This window comes from Balaenoptera acutorostrata, chromosome 9, assembly GCF_949987535.1.
Source record: "Balaenoptera acutorostrata chromosome 9, mBalAcu1.1, whole genome shotgun sequence".
In the NCBI taxonomy this organism is placed as follows: Eukaryota; Metazoa; Chordata; class Mammalia; order Artiodactyla; family Balaenopteridae; genus Balaenoptera; species Balaenoptera acutorostrata.
The window spans coordinates 99,089,495-99,099,199 of NC_080072.1; the positions used below are offsets into that span (position 1 = coordinate 99,089,495).

General features: G+C 50.8%; 1 protein-coding gene across 2 annotated transcripts; it reads left to right on the forward strand.

The window, feature by feature from the left end:
• The first annotated feature begins 61 nt into the window (after nt 1-61).
• On the forward strand, nt 62-9,297 carry VPS11 (VPS11 core subunit of CORVET and HOPS complexes). 2 transcript variants are annotated; one of them, XM_007196648.3, is made up of 16 exons: nt 62-279; nt 890-1,038; nt 1,136-1,271; nt 1,603-1,766; nt 2,368-2,615; nt 3,351-3,552; nt 3,953-4,104; nt 4,721-4,907; nt 5,595-5,741; nt 5,867-6,055; nt 6,158-6,319; nt 6,548-6,687; nt 6,776-6,978; nt 7,108-7,279; nt 7,706-7,928; nt 8,786-9,297. In XM_007196648.3, exons 1-16 carry the CDS (start codon nt 93-95, stop codon nt 8,948-8,950), a joined length of 2,826 nt encoding a protein of 941 aa, XP_007196710.1. In that variant the 5' UTR covers nt 62-92; the 3' UTR covers nt 8,951-9,297. The 2 variants fall into 2 exon arrangements, with proteins under 2 accessions (XP_007196710.1, XP_057408180.1); XM_057552197.1 differs by having other exon boundaries at nt 247-360; nt 867-1,038.
• The last annotated feature ends 408 nt before the right edge of the window (nt 9,298-9,705 follow it).

The following is a 9,705-nucleotide window of genomic DNA, read 5'->3' on the forward strand; positions in this document are numbered from 1 at the left end:
GCGCACCCAGGCTCCAGGAAGCTGCCGGGTCACGTGATCCGCCGGCTCCTCTCATGTGACCTCTCTACCGGAGGCGGGGGCCTTCGGCCAAGATGGCGGCCTACCTGCAGTGGCGGCGCTTCGTTTTCTTCGACAAGGAGCTGGTGAAGGAGCCACTGGGCAATGATGGGGCTGCTCCCGGGGCTGCGCCTGCCTCTGGACCCTCTGCTTCCAAGTTCCTTTGCCTCCCTCCTGGCATCACTGTCTGCGACTCAGGCCGAGGGAGCCTAGTCTTTGGAGATATCCTTCCTCTGGAGCTGCCTCTTCCCTCCCCGAATCCCTGAAGAGATACAGCTGGGATGAAATCTGTCCTTCAGAGGGGTTCGTGTTACGTGCCACTTTCCTTTAGATGGGCGCCCAGTGCTCCTTCTGTGGTCCGAGGGAAGAAAGGAGGAAGTCCGTTCTCTAACTTGTTGCCAACTGAGCGAACAATCCTGGGCGAGTCATTTAACCTCTCTGGGCTTCAATTTCCTTATCTGCAAAAGGGGCGTAAACTAACAGTTCGGCAAGGCTTTGTTTTTGTTTTTGTTTTCTTTTAAGATCGATGAAAAGAACGGATGCAGGTTGGCTTTAAAAGATGAATATATGAGGTGTCATTATCTCCCCAGCCCAGTATTGTGGGGGAGGAGTTAAATGAGGCCATGAGTTTGCTGCTTTGTTTTTCATAATGCTGCCACTAAACTCGGGCCTTTCTTTTCTAGTCTTTTTAAGATGGGGAGTTCCCAGAAGATAATCTGTGGAGAAACCCTTGAAAAATTTAAAGAGTTGTATGTATGTTAGTTGTTATTTGGGTTCTGGCCTAAATTTAAGTATCTCTCCTTGGAAAGGAGGCTCCTTGACTACTCTGCACACATGGAAGGCCAGATCTGGTTCTTGCCCCGCTCCCTACAGCTTACCGGGTTCCAGGCCTACAAACTACGGGTGACACACCTGTACCAGTTGAAGCAGCACAACATTCTGGCATCTGTTGGTGAGGATGAAGAGGGGATCAACCCCCTGGTGAGTCCTAGAAAGGAAATGGGAAAGACCCAGGAGCCTGGGAATGGCTGTTTGTTGGAGGGTGACTAGCATTCACACATCTGAGGTCTGTCCACAGGTAAAGATCTGGAACCTGGAGAAGAGAGATGGTGGCAATCCACTCTGCACTCGAATCTTCCCTGCCATCCCAGGGGCAGAGCCGACTGTTGTATCTTGTTTGACTGTCCATGAAAATCTCAACTTTATGGCCATCGGTAAGCAGAAAGAAGGGAAAAAGCTAACAACCCATGATTCTTTATAGATTTTCTTCAGAGTTGCTTCTGCAGCTCATCTTCACTGTTTTCATGAGACCATTTTGTACTGAACTGATGCGTTTGAGATTTTAAAGTTCTGGATGGGAAAGCATTTAGTTTTGTTCTTTGAAAATGAGTCAGTGAGTCCTGATCTTCATGGTAACCACTGGAGAAGTTGGGTATGAGGAGAAAGATTGTCACTTCTAACAAGTGCCTCAAGTAGTCTTTTTCCCCTTCTGTGCTTCCTGATCTATTCAGCCTCAATAAAATGCGATTTCTTGCTCTCCTGCAGGTTTCACAGATGGCAGTGTTACATTGAACAAAGGAGACATCACTCGGGACCGGCATAGCAAGACCCAGATTTTGCACAAGGGCAACTATCCTGTTACCGGACTGGCCTTTCGCCAAGCAGGAAAGACCACTCACTTGTTTGTTGTGACAACTGAGAATGTTCAGGTATGACCAGGACCTCCACTGTTACGGGCAGGCAGGAAAGGCTTTAACATTGCTCAGGGGGCTAGGGTAAGGAACTGACAAAAGAGGTAGAATTCCTGCAGTTTTCATCATACAACCTTGAACCATTTGCCCAGCTTAATATTTTATTTCCTCACTTAGGAGACTGGGAAGAGTTAGAGCTAGGAAAAGAACTCTTGGTCTTGTAGTAAAAGACCTAAGTTTTTCTCCTAATTAACTTAAGAGACACTGGACAAGTTGCTTTACTTCTCTGGTTCCTGTGCTCCTAATTTATAACAGCTTAGTCTCAGCAATAGTTTTGTTTTGTTTCAGCAGTGGTTTTTGGATAAAGCAGTAAAATTCTCTTACTTGCTAAATACCTGTAGTAAGTAGTGATAGTATATACAGAGGAAAGAAATGTAGTCTTTGCTTATATATTTAATAGATGGGTGGTGGTTAATGGAGATGGCAAGCAGCCAGGGAAAGTCTTAGGGTGCTAAGAATTAAGAAGAGAGAGCCAATATGGAGGTGGAGATACCTTTGGGAAGGCTTAGATGCCTCCTCCTCAAAGGGAGCCTGTTAACCCCTCTCTTACTTCCTGCAGTCCTACATAGTTTCTGGAAAGGACTACCCTCGTGTGGAGTTGGACACCCACGGTTGTGGCCTGCGCTGCTCAGCCCTAAGCGACCCTTCTCAGGACCTGCAGTTCATAGTGGCGGGGGATGAATGTGTCTACTTGTACCAGCCTGATGAACGGGGGCCCTGCTTCGCCTTTGAGGGCCATAAACTCATTGCTCACTGGTTTAGAGGCTACCTTGTCATTGTCTCCCGTGACCGGAAGGTTTCTCCCAAGTAAGGACTCCACGGAGAAGCAAAAGGGAGAGGGCTGAACTTGTTCCCCAGAATTAACCTGATTTTAAACTCCTAATGCCTGGATCCTGTCAATCTCCTATTTGGTTTTAGGTAGATTGTGCTTACACCTAGACTCAGTTATAATGTTTTTTTTTTTGCTGAAAAGTGTGTGATTTTGCTGCAGACATTTGCTGAGCAGCCCTGATGCGCTAGAATGCTCCAGGGAATTTGGGGCCTGGTATTGGGATTTTTACTCCTTGGTCAAAATGAATTGGGTAGAGGAACAAGGGACTGAGTAGTGGAGAAATTGGAAAGTTCTGGGAGATGCAAGACAGGGCGTTTTTTCCTCTGAGCCGCCAGAAAGGGCGATGGGGTCTTCAGCGTGATGCAAGTGATCCTTGTCAGATGTTAGTTTTCATTCATTACTAAGCTCAGTGGCCTACATGCACCAGGCACTAATTATTTGTTAAATAATGGATGTTGGAATGTAGTTAATTTTTCAATGTGTTGCCTGTATTAATTATAGGATCCTAAAGGGTAAGACCAGGTCTGTATGTTCTCTTCCTACAACTGCCAGCGCCATGCTAAATGTCACAGGATGAGCTGCTAGAGGGGCCAAAGCGGTGTCTTGTTCTGGGTGGAATGGGCAGCACCAAAGTTGTCATGGGAAAGGAAATCGAGGGGAGCTGAGACAGAGGTGGTACAAATATCTGGGTCTTTCTCTTTCCCACACAGGTCAGAGTTTACCAGCAGGGACTCCCAGAGCTCCGACAAGCAGATTCTCAACATCTATGACCTGTGCAACAAGTTCATAGCCTATAGCACCGTCTTTGAGGATGTAGTGGATGTGCTTGCTGAGTGGGGCTCCCTGTACGTGCTGACGCGGGATGGGCGGGTCCACGCACTGCAGGAGAAGGACACACAGACCAAACTGGAGGCAAGGCCACCAGATTCCCAGAGCTGGCCGTGGGCACCCAGACGCAGCTCTAGGAACAGGCTCCCCAAGTCCCTTGGCCAGGGTGTTTCCTTCCCTTTGGGTCACTTACTCAGCTCCCTTAGGGTAGGATTACAAGGCCAGTGGCCTGGGATGAGGCCTTAGAGGGAAGCAGTGGCTGGGAGCCTGAACCCACTCTCAGGGTCCACTCTGCCTGCCTGCAGAGAACCTTGTGAGGCGAGCTGATGTTGCTCTTGGGGGTATCTGAGAGGTCTCACCCTGTCGTAAGATCTAGGCTGATCGGGGCTTCACAACTGTCTGCCTTGTGTGTTGTGGGTGCGTTCTGGGAAGGTGTCTTCTCAGGACTGCTTCTTCCAGTTTTCTAATTTCTCTTTCCTTCCAGATGCTGTTTAAGAAGAACCTATTCGAGATGGCGATTAATCTGGCTAAGAGCCAGCATCTGGACAGTGATGGGTTGGCCCAGATCTTCATGCAGTATGGGGACCATCTCTACAGCAAGGGCAACCATGATGGGGCTGTCCAGCAGTATATCCGGTCAGTCTGGAGGCGCTTTAGGATATAGCTGTGAATGCAGGGACAGGCAGCCAGATAGGCTAAAACCTGCGCTTGGGGAAGGAGGGTGGACTCTACTGTGAACCGTCTTTTTCTCCTCCAGAAACTGTGATGCCTCAAGTGAGAAGACAGTATACCTTATTGGAAAGGGAATGTTTTGGGTCAAATATTACATGACCAGCATGCAGTTGAGCTGATGAGTATCTGTTATTTTAGATGTTAACTTGACCTTTGTTAATACTCATTTTGATAAGATTCTTTAAAGGGAAAAGGGTATTCATCTCTTGCTTCCACACTTTCTTCCCTCAATACTAATTCTTAAATTAATAAGGGGTCTTAAGAACCTGTCTAGGCTCTTTCCCAACCTCTCTTGAATTCCTGTTTTCAGCCAAGTTTAAGAAACAGTGCTGTGGAGCCTTGCTACTCATGTGGTCCATGGTCTAGTAGAATCGATATTGCCTGGGATTTTGTTAGAATTGCAGAATCTCAGGCCTTACTCCAGACGTGCTGAAACAGAATTTGCATTTTAAGAAGATCTTCAAGTGATTCCTATGCACATGAAAGTTTGAGAAGTACGCTGATGCATATGTCTCCCTAGAACCATTGGAAAGTTGGAGCCATCGTATGTAATCCGCAAGTTCCTGGATGCCCAGCGCATCCACAACCTGACAGCTTACCTGCAGACCCTGCACCGGCAGTCCCTGGCCAATGCCGACCACACCACCCTACTGCTCAACTGCTACACAAAGCTCAAGGACAGCTCGAAGCTGGAGGAATTCATCAAGGTGCAGGGTGGTGTTGGCGGGGGATTCTGTGAGGGCCCCACTGAGCATGAGGGGCTCCACCAGGGCTGCAGGGACAGGGAAGAGCTGACCTTATTTGGGGACCAGAGTCCTCTGGTCTATAAACTAGGAAGAGGAATAGCCTTTTTTGCGAGTTTTCTTCTGTTTTCTCTCTTGGTTTTTTTTTTTTCTTTTTGGCTGTACTGCGTGGCTTGCCAGATCTTAGTTCTCCCACCAGGGATCAAACCCGGACCCCCGGCAGTGGAAGCGCAGAGTCCTAACCACTGGACCGCCAGGGAATTCCCACCCCTCTTGTTTTTTGATGCCAGAACTTCTCGTGGTATCTAAGCCCAGGGAAGCCCTGTGTTCCCGGACGAGTCCCTCTAATAGTAGAGGCAGAGGAAGACTTTTGGAGAGGCAGGATTACAGTGCTTTAAAAGCATCAACTTTAGGACTTCTCTGGTGGTCCAGTGGTTAAGACTCCACGCTTCCACTGCAGGGGACACGGGTTCGATCCCTGGGTGGGGAACTAAGATTCTGCATGCTGCTCAGTGCTGCCAAAAAAGAAAAAAAAAACATCAACTTTTTTATTGCCTTAAGAATCTGGTCTTAGAATCAGATGCATATTTCCTTTCCTTTCCCCAACCACAACCTCTCTATGACTGGTTTTGTCTGATATCTCCCTGGCAGACAAAGAGTGAGAGTGAAGTCCACTTTGATGTGGAGACGGCCATCAAGGTCCTCCGGCAGGCTGGCTACTACTCCCATGCCCTCTATTTGGCTGAGAACCACGCACATCACGAGTGGTACTTGAAGATCCAGCTAGAGGACATCAAGGTAGCTGAGCCTCTTGACACGGGCAGGACCCTGTTCGTTTTCTAGGACATCCCTGGGATGCTGAAAGTGCTTCCCGGTGGGTGAGGCAGGAGCACGTGCTTATTCTGCCCTTTCCCTCTCCACAGAATTATCAGGAAGCCCTTCGATACATCGGCAAGCTGCCTTTTGAGCAGGCAGAGAGCAACATGAAACGCTACGGCAAGATCCTCATGCACCATATACCAGAGCAGACGACCGAGTTGCTGAAGGGACTTTGTACCGACTATCGGCCCAACCTTGAAGGCCGAGGCGATAGGGAGGCTCCAGGCTGCAGGGTGAGGCCTCAGGGAGAATGGCTTTTGGACAGCAGGGATCACCTTAGCAGCCCAAGTACCGAGCCCACTCACTCGGCCACCTCTCCTCCCTTGCCGTCCTAGGCCAACTCAGAGGAGTTCATCCCCATCTTTGCCAACAACCCGCGGGAGCTGAAAGCTTTCCTAGAGCACATGAGTGAGGTGCAGCCTGACTCCCCGCAGGGCATCTATGACACACTCCTTGAGCTGCGACTCCAGAACTGGGCTCACGAGGAGGAGCCGCAGGTGAGACCTGGCAAAGCGGCCGGAGGCGCTGGAGAAAAAACTGCTTCCATTTCTTTCCTGGTTGCCTCTTGCTGCTTTCTTTAGACCAATAACACCTCACCCTTGGGGGCTAAATGGTCCCCCGTGAAGAGGAAATTGGACTGAGGGGAAGAGATAGTTGACTTGCCTGGTCCTAAGAGGCCTTGTCGTTTTTCTCTGGTGTCCAGCAGCTCTACCCTCCTCTTTTAGGTCAAAGAGAAGCTTCACGCAGAGGCCATCTCCCTACTGAAGAGTGGTCGCTTCTGTGATGTCTTTGACAAGGCCCTGGTCCTCTGCCAGATGCACGACTTCCAGGATGGGGTCCTTTACCTCTATGAGCAGGGGAAACTGTAAGAGTCTGGGGAATCTCAGGGAAGGGGAACGTAGCCGAGTCCCTTGTGGGGGACAGCTGCTGACGTGTGCCTTCCCCGGCCGCAGGTTCCAACAGATCATGCACTATCACATGCAGCATGAGCAGTACCGGCAGGTGATCACCGTGTGCGAGCGCCACGGGGAGCAGGAGCCCTCCCTGTGGGAACAGGCACTCAGCTACTTCGCCCGCAAGGAGGAGGACTGCAAGGAGTACGTGGCGGCCGTGCTTAAGCACATCGAGAGCAAGAACCTCATGCCACCTCTTCTAGGTACTGCGGAGGATGGGGAGGGTGGCTGGGTGCAGGCTGCCGACAGTCGGGCTCGGGCAGGGGCCCTTCAGTTCTATCCGGAGGGCTGCTTGGTTCACGGTCTTGTTTCCTCCCGGACCCCCATCTCAGTGGTGCAGACCCTGGCCCACAACTCCACGGCCACCCTGTCTGTCATCCGGGACTACCTGGTCCAAAAACTGCAGAAGCAGAGCCAGCAGATCGCGCAGGATGAGCTCCGGGTGCGGCGCTACCGAGAGGAGACCACCCGTATCCGCCAGGAGATCCAGGAGCTGAAGGCGAGGTACTTGGCATCCAGAATTGTGGAGGTGTCCGGAGATAACACTCTTCTTCACAGGGTGTCATTTTTCAAAGACAGAGGATTGTATGGAGTGTGTTTGAGCATTTCATTCTTGAAGATCTGAGTTGATGGAGGAATTCCAAAGAATGATTTACTATGTAGAACGTGATTTATTGGGCTTTGGAGGATATTATCTTGTAGCAGGTACTTTTGGGTTGGATGGACCTGCTGGGAGGGTGCTGAGACTCCCTGCAGGCCCAGCGTGGGGTCCTCCTGTGACCCCCTTTAGGTGGTAAGAAGAGCAGGGCCTCGTAGTTCCTTAACGGGGACCTCTGTCTCCTCATTGCCTCCAACTGCCTTCTCTCTCCACATGGTTCCTGGCCCTGCCCTCACTTTTTACCACTCTTTTCTGGTCTCCCTTGCGTGTAGTCCGAAGATTTTCCAGAAGACCAAGTGCAGCATCTGTAACAGTGCCTTGGAGTTGCCCTCAGTCCACTTTCTCTGCGGCCACTCCTTCCACCAGCACTGCTTTGAGAGTTACTCAGAAAGTGATGCTGACTGCCCCACCTGCCTCCCTGAAAACCGCAAGGTCATGGATATGATTCGGGCCCAGGAACAGAAGCGAGATCTCCATGATCAGTTCCAGCACCAGGTGGGGATGACGTGACTCCCCCGCCCCCAGGGAGGTGGTGAGCGCTGGGGGCTGGTGTTCTTTTCTCCTCCTCCTGTGGGTTTTTTTTTTTTTAAACATTTTTTATTTCTTTAATGTATCTATTTTATTTATTTATTTTTGGCTGCATCGGGTCTTCGTTGCTGTGCGCAGGCTTTCTCTAGTTGCGGCGAGCGGGGGCTACTCTTCATTGCGGTGCGCGGGCTTCTCATTGCGGTGGCTTCTCTTTTTTTTTTAAAGAGATGGAATGAGGTGTTCTGTCTTATTTTGATGGATTGATTGATTTTTGGCTGCGTTGGGTCTTCGTTGCTGTGCGCGGGCTTTTTATCTAGTTGCGTTGAGCGGGGGCTACTCTTCGTTGCGGTGCGTGGGCTTCTTATTGCGGTGGCTTCTCTTGTTGCGGAGCACGGGCTCTAGGCGCGCGGGCTTCAGTAGTTGTGGCACGCGGGCTCAGTAGTTGTGGCTTACGGGCTCTAGAGCGCAGTCTCAGTAGTTGTGGCGCATGGGCTTAGTTGCTCTGAGGCATGTGGGATCTTCCCAGACCAGGGCTTGAAACCATGTCCCCTGCACAGACAGGCGGATTCTTAAGCGGTGGCCTCTCTTATTGTGGAGCGTGGGCTCTAGGTGTGCGGGCTTCAGTAGTTGTGGCTCGCGGGCTTTAGAGCACAGGCTCAGTAGTTGTGGCGCACAGGCTTAGTTGCTCTGCGGCATGTGGGATCTTCCCGGACCAGGGCTCGAACCTGTGTCCCCTGCATTAGCAGGCAGATTCTTAACTGCTGTGCCACCAGGGAAGCCCGTCCTGTGGGTTTTTGACTCGCAACTCTTCTCTTTCCCTGCAGCTCAAGTGCTCCAATGACAGCTTCTCTGTGATTGCTGACTACTTTGGCCGAGGTGTTTTCAACAAATTGACTCTGCTGACCGACCCGCCCACAGCCCGACTGACTGCGAGCCTGGAGGCCGGGCTGCAGAGGGACTTGCTCATACACGCCAGGAGGGGCACTTAAGCGGCTAGTGGGAGGGGTGTGATGGTGGAGGCCCAGCAGCAGGGACACAGGGGGACAGAGACAGGGCTGTTGCACAGGAGTTAGGCAGACATGCCCAGGACTCTGCTCTCATCTGATGCCATAGCCCTCAGGACTTAAGGGGACTTTCTTTTCCTGCCTCCTTCTTCGGCCAACCTGCCATTTCTCCTGTTGACTTTTTGAGCAGTGTAGATCATTCCAGACCAGAGGGGGAGGGCACCTCAGCAACCTCAGAGTCTGGACAATAGCGGCTTTATTCTCTATCCAAGAGCACCAGGCTGTGCTTGGGTCCTGGCTCCCAGAGTCTATAAATAAAAGCATATAATGATTTCGGGGTTGAAGGATTTATTCTGGGGACTTCCTGGTGATTCTTAACTGTGCAAAATGTACTTCTTTCCCTCTGCTCTCCTAGAGCTCCCCTTCGCTTCCTACAGAGTTCCTTAAAGATGATGTTGACGAGACTTCATTCCAGTAATGAGTGGGGCCTATGGCATCTAGTAGAGTTCAGTTGAAGAACCTCTGCAAAGGCCTGAGGCCTGAGCCCCAAGAGCAGCCCGGACTGAGGACTCGGCTCTATAGTGTGGCTGGTCTCTGTGGCTCTTGTATGGACAGAGTATTCAAGCTGCAGGCAGATTGTGGTGGGGAGCCTTGGGCTTTCAAGCCTGCCTTCATAATGGGTGGGTTGGTGTCTCGCTGTATTCAGTACCAGATGATAAGCAGGATAAAAGGGCCTTTAT